At 37.4% G+C, this 15,580-nt stretch overlaps 2 protein-coding genes and 1 non-coding gene across 3 annotated transcripts; all 3 read right to left on the reverse strand.

Moving 5' to 3' along the window:
• Positions 1–3,611: 3,611 nt before the first annotated feature.
• On the reverse strand, positions 3,612–3,695 carry Trnal-uaa. Its single transcript has one exon. It is a non-coding gene; the product is annotated as a tRNA-Leu (tRNA).
• Positions 3,696–4,719: 1,024 nt separating this feature from the next.
• On the reverse strand, positions 4,720–6,219 carry LOC105382978. Its single transcript, XM_038116778.2, has 3 exons — positions 6,021–6,219; positions 5,613–5,786; positions 4,720–4,944 (listed from the first exon to the last, which is right to left on the reverse strand). The coding sequence occupies exons 1-3, from the start codon at positions 6,079–6,081 to the stop codon at positions 4,724–4,726; spliced, it is 456 nt and encodes a 151-aa protein (XP_037972706.2). The 5' UTR covers positions 6,082–6,219; the 3' UTR covers positions 4,720–4,723.
• A 325-nt stretch (positions 6,220–6,544) lies between these two features.
• On the reverse strand, positions 6,545–9,476 carry LOC105383003. Its single transcript, XM_011552999.3, has 3 exons — positions 9,147–9,476; positions 8,715–8,873; positions 6,545–6,843 (listed from the first exon to the last, which is right to left on the reverse strand). Exons 1-3 carry the CDS (start codon positions 9,202–9,204, stop codon positions 6,617–6,619), a joined length of 444 nt encoding a protein of 147 aa, XP_011551301.3. The 5' UTR covers positions 9,205–9,476; the 3' UTR covers positions 6,545–6,616.
• Between the last annotated feature and the right edge of the window lie 6,104 nt (positions 9,477–15,580).

A 15,580-nucleotide genomic window follows, 5' to 3' on the forward strand; every position in this document is an offset into this window, starting at 1 on the left:
AAATCTAGATATGCAGGTTTCCTCACGATGTTTTCCTTCACCGTAAGAGCGATGGTATACATTGTACTTAAGTTAAAATAACTCATTGGTACATGTCAGCGCCGAGATTTGAACCCGCATCTCTTGCGTGAGAAGCGGGCGCTTACCCGACTGAGCTACCAACGCTAAGGTTTTTTCGGACGCCTTTTTTGACTTCCTTTTCACTTCATTTTCATCGTTCTCCATCTTACTCGTACTAAATGGATACCTAAAACCAAGATTTTGCATGTTTATGGTTTTATAAGCATTAAAGCATCATTTTGCCCAAAAAATGGCATTTTAGGAACGTAGGCGTCATTTCGTGAACATCTGTCATATACCAGAACGTTCCCGAAATGACCGTTCCCGAAATGATTATTCGTTAAATATTTTCATGTCTCGCTTGACGCCGCCATGTTAAATATTGGTTTTAGAGATTATGAACAAGTGAGCAACAATATTTGTAAGAATTTTGCTAAAAGTACGCAAATTTTCGAAAAACTACTTACTAAAGAGCGTTCCCGTAGTGACAGGGAATTAAAGTACGCTTCACACATATGAAATTAAAAGGTACTTACAAACAAAATCTAATATATTTTTTTCGAAATCACAACACACGCCTTTTGCTTTGAATTGTGAACTTTACACTGCTGCTCGCATACGCCACCTGGCGTGTGTTGTTTTATTTACATCGACCGATATCCACCACGTTCACGGAATGATTTGATAAACGACGGACAGCATTTGAATAGCCAAAATATGAAGAAGTTTTACTTGTAATAATGTAATTTATACGTGTATTCTTAATTTAATTACACTAAAAGCCAATATTAAAATATGACAGTTTTAAGTGGTAATTAAAAAAAAAATTACTTGTCTGAACTATGAAACATGGTATAAGGACGCATTCCCGGAATGACGATTTAGACCTTTTTTGTTTAAAATCAAATAAAACTTACCATAGCGAAATAAATATGCTGAGTGCGCTGTAATTATATGCACAGAACCTTTATTTTGAAATAAGTATTTTAGTAATATCATGTAATAAAATGAGGAAAAACTTTGTCGGATGCATAATGCTCACCTCTCTGATTTTGACCCTTATACAGGTTAAAGTTATAAAAATAGCTGTAACTGAGGGTAAAATGTTTGTTGGGCAGAAAGTGATTGAGATAATTCTGAAAAACTTTTCTCCTAGAACATAAGATGGATGGATAGGATAGATTCCTCCATCATAGCGTGTCGATTATGAACACTAGAACTGGACTAGAGTTTTCGAGCGTGGTGATAGGAGTATACCTAGCCAGCCGCTGACTGCCCACTTGGCCCACGTAGCTCCGAACGTAAAACGTATTTAGGTACTACCTACAGTTCATACGTCACTCGGGGAGGCTCCGTGCATCTGCCAAGAACCCTAATTTCCCTGGTGATCAAGCTGGTAGCTGATCAAAAGAGTGAAATTTTATTAAGTAAGCCGATATAACAGTAGGTCAACATTCTAGAGAGACTCAACAGCTGTATGTAGGTATTATAAAACTAACCTGAAATTGCGAGTAAAGAGACATTCAGAGTAAGTGTTTAAAACTAAATTACAAATTTTTCAGGCAATTTTAAAGTACTTTTACTAAATAAAACACAGGTCTATATTGATCAGCTCAAAAGTTAAATTTTTGATCAAATTGATCTAATCATAATTAATCATAACACCCTCTTTTTCGTTAGGATAAAAAAATAAAACGTGACTATTCACGCGATTCGAGGTCTATTTTAATCTGTGGTCAATGTGGGTCACAGACAATCTGTTCTGTGGTCGCATTTCTCATTATCTCATCATTATCTAGAATTAACAGTAATTAGAGAGTACTTTTGACCTGACAAACGTGCTGGCTAATGGCGTAGTCTAAAGGTAAGCTTTCGGTATCGTACGTATCGCACCAAACGGATTTTCATAAATGTATGGAGAAACGGGCGTCGGCAATGCCGATGAAGTGGACGCACTTATGTGAATACAAAGAATACTGAATGCGATGCGTCCGTTGCGTGCGATGTCGAAAGGTGGACGTTTTCCTTTAGGTAGATGCACTAGTATTAAAGTACAGTTCTTTAGCAATTTGGATATAAGTAAGTACTTGACAGTGAATTCGATCGACTGTCGAGCACAATATAGAGTGCTCCAAAATTGATAATGCGCATAGAAATCTTTGACAGATCGGTTGTTTTCGATTATGTGACACATGATATTGACTCCTATTTCTTTCGAACAAGGTGCAAAATGCAAGTGTTTTTTTAAGGCTCTTACGATTTAAGTTACTTATAGTTAAATTAAGATCCAAAAACGTGATGCAAAACGTGATAGCCGAACCAACCACGTCACGTTGTGATAGTGACGTCACAGAAACCTGAAACACCCATTAACACTTTCGCAATCACCGCAAACGTATAAATAAATAAATATAATACGTGAACAAACTTCAGAGTTTCGTGGGCGAACAAGTGTTTTCCAATAATCATAAAAAGGAAAATGGCGAAAGAAAATAATTGTTACCTTTCTATTGCGCGTTTTCTCCTGTAGCTAGATTACTTATTAGTGAAAAGCCAGCATTGGACATGACATTAGCACTTTCATCTTATGGGTAAGGTTTTATGACGTACTTGGATATTCGTTAAATCGTAAACTGTTTTCATACGTACATACTTATTTATATTATGTGAATGTGTACTTGCTAAGTAGGCATTTTGCTTGGGATCACTTCCGCTTAGGATCTAGGCCAAATTATCTTGCCCATGACTTCAGGAGTAGAGGCTGTATGAGGATAGCCGAGGACAGAGTCCGTCATAGAGGAGACTAAAGGTAATATCTGCCAATGGGAAGTTCAAATTATCTGTAAGTAGTAAATACCTATTATATATCTATAGTTAGGTACGACATCTCACACACAGCCATCAAACTGCTAGGCAGGGCCTGTAATATTGGGTGTCCGATAGCTGGTATTTCTACACAAATATATGGGTAAATGAAGGTAAAATGAATTCATTTAAATTTACATAGAATTTCCCACTATAATATCAGTTGTATCGTTAGTACCGAACGACATAGCAATAACCCTCCACAGCCATTATCATTATCATATTATATTTATTCAAATTAATTACTCGTTTGTTTATCATAATGAAGCCAATCTATTCTGCGCAGTGTGTATTAGCTTATAGTCTTAATTAGTACCTACACCTAATACCTACACGAGTAAGTACCTACTAGTCTACATAGTGCTTGAATTGCATTTCTGCTAACCCTTCAAGATAATTTTGATAGTCAAAAGTGGTAGCTCTTTTGGAAATTCGTCAAAAAAAACTACTGCATAAGTAACGTAACCATAACATTTATATGGAGAAGCAAATAGGCGTAGTGTGACCTATTTGAATTCACTGAGAGTATTATGGGATGGCGAATCAGATTGAGTTAGAGGAGGGTCCAAAATGTCAAATAAGAATATTATCATAAATTTGAAACAAAATACATGATAATTATAAGACCTCTCTTTTTTGTCAAAAGATAAAAAATAAATAAAAATTAAAACAAAACAAAAAATATTTGTCAGGTGTGGGGTTCGAACCCACGCTCCCTCTCGGGAACCAGAGCTTAAATCTGGCGCCTTAGACCACTCGGCCAACCTGACTTGCTCTGTAAGGGCGAAATTACTGTATAGTTACAGTTTATTTGGCACGATGCCTGCAAATTATTATTTTTAACCGCTGATGTAAAAAATGGGTGTTATGCATTAAGTATACTTACAATTTTTGAAATGCGGAATAGGGTTTGATGAATAGGCCTTACATAGATTCTTTACTTTATTCGTAAGTACATCACTTCTTACCCACATAGAAAATTCATTTTGTACCCGTTTATTAAAGGTTTGTTCATTCAAGAAAAGCATTTACTCGTCGTATGCTAGTGACATCCTACGTAGCTCCTAAGAACTGCGTGTTCTAAGGTTGTCTGCTAGATGGCTCTGATATACCTACTTAATTTTTTCTTGTAATATGCGAGACTATGGATGTGCCTTACCTACAAATTTAGAATAACAAAACTGTAACAATTTGCTATTATGTGTATTTAAGGTGCTGAAATACGTTTTTCATTTGTTTCTCTCTTAGGTACCAAACGACATATAAGCTAGTTCTTAAGACATCCGTCAGGGTTATTGCTACTGAGCCCGTAGCATAAATTTTCATCGTGAACGTGAAATGAAAATTTTAGTTCTGGTACCGACCGCCAGGGGCGCTGTTCATATTTTCATACAAAATTACTCGATGAATTTTACTTCACGTTCACGATGAAATTTTTTGCTACGGGCTCAGTATAATTACCATACCTTACATACTTACGGTAAGTATACGGTATGCCTAGGCACAGTGATATATTTTTTAATATCTTACAGGAGGTCCAAGTTACTTATATCAGTCGGATAGGATCATAAATTAAATACATGCAGGTAGTTACAACTTTAAATATTAATTTCACACAATAAAGTACTGATTTACTTAAGTATTTTATGTTAATTAAAGCTTATCGCCATAATAACTATTATTAACTACGCATAAGTAATCTGTATAAGTTCCTATATTTTACATAAGTTTCTATTCTACTTCACATAATTTAGTTGGGTATAGTATAATATTTATTGCAAACAATAAAAAATATAACCTATAATTTAAAGCTTAACCCTAAAACGGCGGCGGCTGTCAAAACCGTCGCGGCAACGCCAACGTTGCGCAACGTTGCGGCGCCGTTGCAGTCGTCCTTGAAGCACTGGCACACGGTCTCGAGGTGATCCTCGTTGTCTGCCTTGTAGCAGTCCTTGCGGTGCCGCACGTAGCCGCAGCCGCGGGTCACACGGACTTCCGAGTCGTGGTTCTTGTGGAGGACTGGAAATATTATGAAACATTGGTAAATTCAAATTTTTACGCTGTCAAACAATATAAATTTTGCTAGCAAAAAATATCATTTACATAAACACTCATAGAGTCAAATTTTAATTAAAGAAATTAAGGTTTTGTCAGCAATAAAAAAAAATCTGCCTTCAGAATCGACATAATTGTTTATGTATAAACTAAATTAATGTCTTTGGCCCTAGTTAATAGAAAATTTCTTATCTATCAGAAAGAACCATTTAGGTACATCAGACGGTGTGGTAAATCGGCACTTTCTGGATTATATTCCTAATAACCGCCCGTTATTGATAGATAGCTCTCAGGTTTTGTGTGTAAACTGGACGATGACCTTTTGAACTTATTATCTTGAATGTCCGTCAAGGTCTGTATAAATGTTTATTCACTATTATTGTTTATTGTAATCTTTCGTTCTGTAAATAAGATGTGTCTGAGATTGGTACAAGTAACTAATTTTAAAGGAGTAAACTTAGGTATTTATGGGCGAGCATATTATGTTTGGTTTGTTTATCTAGGTCGATTTGGGACTGTGCCATGAAAATATCCTTGGATTTTGGTCTGGAGTCTTGACTCCAGACCAAAATATCACAAAAATTATTGCTGCCTTGACCAGCATTCTAACCTAGGACCTTCTCAGTTCTTACCAGCTTGCACGATCTTCCTGCAGAAGAAGTCCTCATGCGTGGCCGCGGTGAACAGGCCGGCGTGGCACTCCACGGACGGCAGGTACTTCTGCAGCGTCTCCGCGTCATACACCGTGGGGTCCAGGCACATGGAGTTGTTCACGCTGGTGCAGTCGAAGCACTTGATGCAGTGCGCTGGGAGGTGGGTGGGTTTTGAGGTTAGTTTACGAAGACTTTTGAGGTGATTGTGAGAAAAATTAACTAGCGTGTTGAGGTTCTTACAGAATCATTTAACTTATATAGATTGTAGTGCTTAATTTTTAAATTATTGATAAAAGAATACAGTTTCTTTAAATTTTGTTAAATTTTTGAATTAATATAAAATTTTACCAGTGTTTTAGGTAATAAAAATATTTAGCATCCACTTACCCCCTTCAAAACTTAGTGCTGCTACCAGCAACACCAACAACGCTTGTTTGTTTGGATCCATTTTGTTATAATTTTTATAATACTTCAATTTAGTTTATTATCCAATAAAGTGTATGATCTCGAGACAGACATGGGCGCAGCACTGATCGATAAAACCATCGCGTTGACGACCGGCACTTGTAATACTAACCTTCGGATGCGTACATTGTTGGCCCACTACATGTGTCAAGCGGGACTATTCTGGACCGATTTTAAATCCTTGATTACGGAATTTTAAAATTGAATAATAATTTCATTAAAAGTTAGATACTTATCTACCTACTACCTACCTAGTTTCCTTTACAGCGCTATCTTCTCTTTTGTACCAGCTACTAGTAATGTCAGTAGTAAAGTTCAAGTACAGTAACAAATAGCTACAAATAGCTACAGATATGAATCAAAATACCTAGTATTTTGATTCATCTCTGTAGCTATTTGTAACAGTAAGCAAGTAATAAAAACAGGGAATTTTAAATAAGCATATATCCAACATTCAACGCAACTTTATTCAACCAACACACCAGCCTAACCTAAAACCCAACAATCCCAATCAACCCTCAAACGTAACCTCGACATCCAAAAAACCCTACAACTACAACCGCTATCGCTAACACCACCGCAACATGCTGGCTGACGGTCGAGGCTCCATTGCACATGTCCCCGAAGCACTGGCAGACGGTCTCGAGGTGGTCCTTGTTGTCGTTGGTGTAGCACTCCCGCCGGTGCCGCACCCAGCCGCAGCCGCGAGTGATGCGGAGCTCGGGGGACTTGTCCGCGTGGAGAACTGTAATTAGGGGGAATGTTGGGTTAATTGGGGATATCGTCATCACAACCCAGCACGTCCCCACTGCTGGGGCGCGGGTGTCCATTTTAATGAAGGAAGGGTTTTAGGCCTAGCCGATTACGCTGGCTTAGTGCAGGTTGGTGGACAATTGAGGATGAGGCATGAAAGATTCTTGACAAATGATGAAAAGGCATATTACACTCCATATTGGTTTCACTATACTTCATTAGAAAAACTAAGTACCTATACAAATATATGTCGCAGGCAACTGGTTTAATCTCCTGTTTGATTGAACCACTAGCCCGTTGATTGGATGGCGCTGTTCAGTTGTATGACTAGGCCGAACGTTGATTGTACAAGCGTCACAAAACGTCCAACTAGTTAGCTGACTTAAAATCAGTCAGGTGGTGAATAAAACAAATATGGCGCCTAACAGCTAACAGCTGACACAAAAAGCACCTATATTGTTAGTTTTTTGCAAATAAATTTGCTTTAAAGTGCGTTATTTGTGTTAAAATAGTGTGACAACATGGATTTACCTATTATTACGCCGCGGGCGGATAGTTTCAAAGAAAAAAAGTGGCGAAACTGGATAATTATGAACAACAATATGAAGGTACGTTTATTGTTATTGTTTAGTTAATTTGTGAGATAAGAGCTTTGTTAGTCGTTTGTTGGACATAGTCTTTTTGTTGACTTTTGTCTGGTGATGTTCACCCTAACCAGACATTACAAAGTTGCTATACTATATTCCATTCAACGACTTCGCTGAATGACGTTCAGTCAAGACGTCGAACGTTACAATCAACGACTTGACGAGTTGTCCTTTAGTCATACAACTGAATAGCGCCATCCAATGAACGGGCTAGTGGTTCAATCAAACAGGAGATTAAACCAGTTGCCTGCGACATATACACTATACAGATTGCAATGGATAAGCAAGAAAGATCGATGCCAACGACCTTTGTAAATATGGATAATGCCATTTTTGTTAGTAAAACTATCAAAATAAGATTCCCAAATCGGAATAGGGCTTGGCCTGTACGCAGTGGTAACGCACCAGTAACTTGCTGGGTGCAGATTTAACGACCGATAGATCATTATAAATGAGTCATTCATCCTGGCTTTTATGTGATTAGCGGTGTTTTGCAAAATAATGAGCCTTGACGTATTTTCATTCTGTTACCTCTTTTTTATAAATTAAATCCTGATAAAATAACTAAGTTGAAAATATACCTATGCATTTAATATACTTTGATTAATTCTAACTTCATAAGGTGAATTAATCAAATTCATAAAAAAAACCGTCTAGAAATATGCTGGTAAAAGAATAAGCCGCTGTGGCAGAGTCACCAAAACTTGATCAAACGATACTTATTTAATTAATGTTTCCTTGATTGGTAAAGTGTATGTAATACTGCTCTGGGATGAGTAATTTAATCTGACCGTATACAAGGATATCTTCAAAGGGAAGTGTGGGGTTTGTGGTTTTAGTTGTACCTACCGACATATCTTATAATACTAACCGATTGCACCTGCAATACAATTCTACCTACCTTTCATTCCATACGTTTTATTTAAGTTCCCAATATGAAGAAAGTGGGTAAGTAAGTAGGTAATTATTAACCATTTTTAAACTAAGTTGTATCTTGTCAATCTATTAACTTCAATTTGGTTTAAATAATAAAATACTCAGTCAGGAATAACGAGATTCAATAATTTTTACTTTCAATTATTGTGACGGTAGTGGCTTGTCAAACCACCACGTCCATCAAAGGGTTAATCGAGCGAAAGAGTAAAGCGCAGCATCCTGCAAGTCGCGGGCTCAAATCCATCGCAACATAATTTTTCTTTTTACATTTTTTTCTTACTTGTCTGCGTGATCTTCCGACAGAAGAACTCCTGGCTGTCAGCCTGCGCGGTCCTGCCGCAGTCCACGACGGGGATGATGGCGTTCATCTTCTTCAGGTGGAGGTCCAAACACGCCGAGTTGTTAGCGCTGTTGCAGTGGAAGCATTTGATTGCATGGCCTGCAATATAGAAAATATATTTCAATATAAATGTATTATTTAGTAGAGACGACATTATTTTTATTTAGGTACCTATTATTTTATACTACGGTATTTTCTGACTGCTAGCGCCATCTATGTTTAACTGTAATGAACTAAAAGCGTTACCAGCATGCAGCATTATGCTTGAATCTAAGTCCATTTTTTAGGTACTATGCTTACCTATAAAATAAACAGTGATAAAAAAAAGCAATTACCACTCCTAGTCCTAGTACGTGTAACATAACAACTTACATGATTGTGCAAAGAAAATGGTGATAAGTAGACTGAAAAGTTTGCACTGCAGCGCCATTTTCAGTATACAGTCCCAAATTACTAATGTTTTTAATATTTTACAATCGTATTTTGCAGAAAAAAAACCCTCAAAAGGTTCTTTAAATTAATCTAACTATTTACAATGCCACACATATCACATAAACACACAAGCCTGCAAATTCGTTCTTCAAACTTTACAATTGCATGTTTTTTTCCCTCAGGCGCTATACCTATGGCTTCTTTTTTAATTCACTTTCTAAATTAGTTCTTTAATCAAGTCACTGCCTTTTTATTCAGACTTGTTCTCCCTCAAAGTTCAAATAGGACTGGTGTCTGTCCATTTCTGTGGGTCTTTATAACTCAGTTGAAACGGTGTAGTGTATGCTAACAATGGAATCTAGGCTACCGTAGCTCTGTTCAGTACCTACTGGTTAAGTTCGGATCTTTCGTAGGGCAGGATGTTTGTCTGAGTAAAGCATAATATGACTGGTAGTCAAGGTAGTACAACTTACCAACATCATCATGATTTGTACTGGAATGTGAATTTGCTGCACCAATTTTACGTTATTTGCATCTAATATCATAGGGGTGAGTTGCTGGTTTATAGTGTCCTTCAAGCTTGCAGGCATCTTTGGGTACTTATTTGCTACATTTTCATAAGAATTAGTAGTAGATTAAGATAATTATAAGAGCAATTTTTACCAACTTGCATAAGTATAGTTTGAAAATGAGATGTAACTTCAAGTTACCTACTTACTTACATTACACAGTAGACGTCTGCGTTAGTGCCTATGTCTATATTTGTTATGTAGGTACCTAAGTTGATTACAATATTAGTGTTGCGTGCGCGTCCCACCTGCCATGCCGGTGCGTGTATCTGGGGCGCGGCGGATGGATCCAGTTAGGGTTTGATTCACACCGCGCCGCCGCCGCCTTGTGCCGCAAGTCATAAGCTCATCCGCACGGGGGGACGCGGTTTCATAAAGCTACATTTTGGTGGTCTGCAATATGATTGCAAGCTATGCTTGGAGTCATTATGAAAGATCACATCCGCAACAAAGTGATCCGACAGAGAACTAAAATCACTGACATAGCTCACCGTGTTGCAGTGCGTATCTGGATAATGTTTATAATCGCCTTCGTCATCATCAGCCTAAAGCAGTCCACTGCTGCAACCAATCAATACCAGCCACCTTTCGAAAGTCGACTTCACCCCATCTAGCCGGAGAGCGTCCTTGCGTTTGCCTAGTCGCGATCTATACTCCAGAATACGTTTACCCCAATGGTTATCAGTTCTTCGACAGATATGACCAGCGCTCTATCACTTCAGCTTGCATATTTTGACAGCTATGTCGGTAACCTTAGTCCTCTGACGGATAACCTCATTTCTTATACGATCCATCAGAGAAACCCCAAACATAGCTCTCTCCATAGCACGCTGAGCGACTTTAAATCGGTGGACCAGTCCTACCGTCAGTGTCCACGTCTCAGCACCATACGTCATCACTGGCAGGACGCACTGGTTGACGACTTTTGTCTTCAGGCTCTGAGGTGATTTTCCATACACCTCTACATTCGGCAGTCAGCAAGTGACCGCACCGACAAGCACCCTATATATTAATCTGACTATCTAATCTATTCACCACCGGGAAAAATCGTAGTCTTAAAGCTTGTCACCGTCATGAAAAGAAGATTCCCCACGAAAAATCTCCAAAACCTCATAGCTTGCGCCTCGACCTTCATCATAGTTCGTCTGAGGCGGATTGTATTTACGACTCTATGTACTTAGCGCGCGCTCCGTACATATTCCTGAAAGCGATATTTCAGGAAACTCTCGGTGGTGCCATTGAACTATGTAGTTCATGGGCATTCGCGAATATCGAAAGTGTGGCTTTTTTACAAGTAGGAATTTGACGGGAAAAAGTGAACTTCATAGATAAAAGATATTAACGGCAGCGTAGTGTAGCCGTAGCGCGTAGGTATCATAATATTATACCTGCTTATTGACTGTATTGTACGAGTATAATCCATTTGGTAGGCAGTTGCCAGTTGGAACCAATAAGGAAAGGATATTATTTAATTAAATTCCCATCTTTTAGCCGGGGCTTGATCCCGGGATCCTCATTACAAGAGCCAGGGTTGCTGACCACTTCGCCATTACCCCACATTCCGGAGTATTATCTTCATTGAGGAGCAGGAAGTGGCTGCATCTACAATTGACCCGAGAGGACACAGGTTCATGTGGTACACTGCGATTCACGTAACTTGACCAACTTGTAATAATTATGGTTAATAGCAGCTCGTAAGATGAAAGTGGTAAATGTTTCCGTTGAAGTTAACTGACTAACCACCTGCAACTATTATTGTTCCTCTGCCTGCTGGTTCTCTCGATATAGGCTGTGTCCAGTGCGAGATACCTACCTTCTTACTGCTTCTATTTTACTCTGTAAAACAACATACCTACCTTCTATCATCTACTCGACTACTACCTACCTACTGTTTATTTCTTGTATACCGTGTTAAATGGTGTCAATACAGACATGATTTTGATTTGTATTTATTCAGGTATTTGCTGTTAGGTTTGCCCTACATAACCCGATTACAGCTTAGGTGCCTCATAAATAATAAAATAGAAAAATTAGACACTAAAATTGTGGTTACCTGCACAATTGGTGATAACAACATAAGTAGGGACCAGCAGTATTTCAGTATCACCCTTCCTTCATTGGAAGGAGACCCGTGCCCCAGCAGTGGGAAAGTGATGGGTGGTGATGATGATAAAGTAATATTATTATACGAAATAGATTTATACAAACTTAACCTAATTATAAGGTACTTCATCGTGTAATAGCCGTTGCGTGAGTCCCGAAGGAAGCAGCGGTCAGGAGTCGCTAGTCGGCCGGAAGAGCCGCATTGAGACAATTGTCTCCAGAGACTGATGTCCAGGTACTGGTTGGTGGTACCTACAATAGATATTAATGGATAGTCTAAAAGTTAGACCTGTTACTTACAGAGTTCAATTGTAATGGAATATACCGTTAAAATCGAAGAATTGTTATTCAATTTTCAATCTTTCATTGATTTCACATGTATTTTTTATCGTATTTGGGTGGTTATGTAATATAGGTTTTGATTTTGGTTAGGTTGGACCTTCTTGGGTAAAGACTCTATCCAGAAGTAGGCGATCATTGTCTAGTAATTAAAGATAAAAAAGATAAAATACACTTTATTGCACACAAACAGAAACAGTTTCACAAACATAGAAAAGAAAAATGGTACAATTGGCGGCCTTATTACTAAAAGTAATCTCTTCCAGACAACCACATTGAAAGGAAATATAAAGTATAAAGAAAGGGGTAACGTGTGACAAGACAAGAGAAAATACAACATAATTACTATGAACAATGTGTAAATACCTACATACAATAATACTTAAATATATTATGAACACATATAAATACTTTAAACCTACATAGCTATTAATAATTATATACCTAGACCTTATATGTTATAATTATTATGTTTACAGTAGTACTGTTAATAAAGTATTGTAATATTTTTGTACCAACAGTACCAATGCACCTACCTACATGCTCTACACACACTCATACGTAATAGGTATGAAATTGTTGGAAGTTTTCGGATCACGCACGGATCGTGGCTAGCACGGATCGGCACGGGTCGGCTTTTCAGGTTTTCAGGAGAATTGAGAACACTGCTTATAGGAACTTACATAGGTATAGCTACAGCAAGGCTACAGCACATATTGAACATATACCAAACTAAACATTGTCCTCTAACTTTAAAGGATAAATTAGCATGTAAACTAAGCTAAATGAATCCGTTAGATACCAAGCAAGCAAGAAGTTTTACATAGCCTTTTTTCTGTTTGTATAAATACCCTCTTAACTACTACCCTGAAAGCGAAAACATCGATACAAATGGTGTGTGTGTAAAGTTTTCTAAGTCCTGAAACTCCTGAAAGTGGTTATGCTGTTCATATCAAGTCCACCTGATCGGTTCAGCCCTTACTTAGTATGCAGAAGAAACAACCAGTGCTACTATATTCACAATACCTATATAATATACATTATTTATAAGTCAACTTATACATAGGGTAGACCTACGACCTCTGTAGAGGTGAGCTGAAACAAGGCCTTTATGTAAATACCTGCAATATATGCCTGTAACAGCTGGGTGGTTTGAATCACCCATAGTTGTAGTATAGTCAGTACTATACTTGTTGTTTATGACACAATTAGGTTACTTAACAAACTTATTTTTATGAAAGTTATAAATAATTATAAGTAGTATCTAGGAAAATACAAGTAAATAATGCGATTGAGTTTACTACCGGTATATAATAAAAATATGAATATATACACTCACGGGTAATGAAAAGGTTCCACTGATTTACTCCTAAACGGAAAAGCCTAGCTTAATGACGCCTTCTGCAACATTAAAGTACATTACCCTACCCTATCAGGTGTTCCCTACGCAATTTCGAAACCCTATTTCTAGAAAGTCGTTTCCAAAATGACGGTTTACCGATAGATTAATATAGCGAATACTTGTTTCCCTGATTGCTTGGTTACTCGACGACCTTTTTACCGATGGTTCGTTTTACCGAATTTTATTATCTCGATAGTCAATTGAGCCGTGCTTTATATTCTCGAAATACTATTAGAATCGGTCAGAATTACTATTATTACCCGACTGCCGAAGGAGGAGGGTAATGTTTTTCGATTGTATGTATGTATGTATGTATGTTTGTCTGTTTCTTTGTTCCCTCCTGTAGCCTAAACGGCTTGATAGATTTTGATGTATAAGGTATCGTTAGAAGCGTATTAATAGCGTGATGATTATAGGCTATGTGAAGTTACATTAAAATGTACATAGCGCCCTCTACAGGACATAATGTGATAATCGAAAAAATATTTTCCAACTATGCCGTGTGGGGTATCAAATGAAAGGGCTGATTTTCAAATTACAAACATATGCATATTGTAGGTATTTAAATAACAACACCAAAATTATTGAAATAAAAAAAATGTTCATGAAGTAAAACCCGACTACTGACGTAAAATTTCATAAAATAAAAACAACTAAAAAGTTACAAATAAAAAAAAATATATAATTATAAACAAACAAAAAACCCGACTGCACGCTAAAAAGATGAAAACAAGTCCCAATGTTAATGGAAAGTATCGCAGGCGGGGACCAACTTGACCGCCACACAAGGCCGTTTTCTAAGTAACATTCAGCTAAATGGTGAACCCTCTGCTGGTCCCTGGTTTTCATCTTTTTAGCGTGCAGTCGGGTTTTTTGTTTGTTTATAATTATATTTTTTTTGTTATACTATTATGCTATAATCTACTATAAGTTTACCTATATTAATAAAAAGTGTTATAAATTAAGAATAGTTTTTTGCTTATATACCTACAAATACATCCAAAAACCTACTTATTATTATCGTAATAATCTACTTAATACTGAAAATACTTATAAGTTAATGATTGATAGAAAATAACCCGTGAAATAGTTATTAGTATTTTCGATACAACGACCAAATATAAAATGTTACTTCGATAAAATAATTTTCGGTAAAACGAACCATCGAGTGAATGGGTGTTGGATAAATAAACGTTCGCTTTATTAATCTATCGGTAAACCGTCATTTTGGAAACGACTTTCTAGAAATAGGGTTTCGAAATTGCGTAGGGAACCCATTTATCAGAGCATAACCCCCTTATTCATAGAAAAGTTACAGAACGTTTTAACTAATTAACTGTTTTGTCCCTCTCCGACAAAGAACAATTTGTTCTTTGACAGAGAGGGACAAAACAGTTTAGTAGTTAAAACGTATTGTAACTTTTCTATGAATAAGGGGGTAAGAATATTACCTCAACTAAAAACGAGAATATTTTGTTAAAATTTTAAATTAAATCTCCGAAAAAATTGGGTTTGTTTGGTGTTGCAATTTGATGAGTGGAACTTTTTCATTGGCCGTTAGTGTATTTCTGTAAGTAAGTACTTCCTTCGTTACTTGGGGACCTATATTTGTAGAGTCCACCTATCCACATAAAAGATTTAGAAAAAACAACCAGACACAAAGGCAAACGCAACTGATCATCACACGAGTGTTAGCCCTGGGCGGAATTCGAACCCGACTCCCAAGCTTCGCAAACAATTTCACTACTTACCAACAAGGCTACAGTGGCGTGACAGCGATGCGTGTCAGTTCAACCAGCATCCAACCCTTACCACACCGATCTAAAAACATCCCGCCCTAACATCCAATTTACTTCACTCATCAATCTATCAGCTACCTGAATATGTCCAATTGAATAAATGGCTGGATCATTGGTAAGATATGAGGTGTGTATTTGTGAGTTATACTCCTGTATGCATAG

The sequence above is a fragment of the Plutella xylostella genome, chromosome 3 (assembly GCF_932276165.1).
Source record: "Plutella xylostella chromosome 3, ilPluXylo3.1, whole genome shotgun sequence".
NCBI lineage: Eukaryota > Metazoa > Arthropoda > Insecta > Lepidoptera > Plutellidae > Plutella > Plutella xylostella.

Bases quoted from the DNA above. Each gene is read 5' to 3' on its own strand.
- LOC105382978 (XM_038116778.2), bottom strand. From the start codon at position 6,081: ATGGATCCAAACAAACAAGCGTTGTTGGTGTTGCTGGTAGCAGCACTA. The intron at 5,787-6,020 runs GTAAGTGGATGC...CCCACCTCCCAG, and splicing joins AGCACTAAGTTTTGAAGGGG to CGCACTGCATCAAGTGCTTC. The intron at 4,945-5,612 runs GTAAGAACTGAG...TAATATTTCCAG, and splicing joins CAGGAAGATCGTGCAAGCTG to TCCTCCACAAGAACCACGAC.
- LOC105383003 (XM_011552999.3), bottom strand. From the start codon at position 9,204: ATGGCGCTGCAGTGCAAACTTTTCAGTCTACTTATCACCATTTTCTTT. The intron at 8,874-9,146 runs GTAAGTTGTTAT...TCTATATTGCAG, and splicing joins CATTTTCTTTGCACAATCAT to GCCATGCAATCAAATGCTTC. The intron at 6,844-8,714 runs GTAAGAAAAAAA...CCCTAATTACAG, and splicing joins TCGGAAGATCACGCAGACAA to TTCTCCACGCGGACAAGTCC.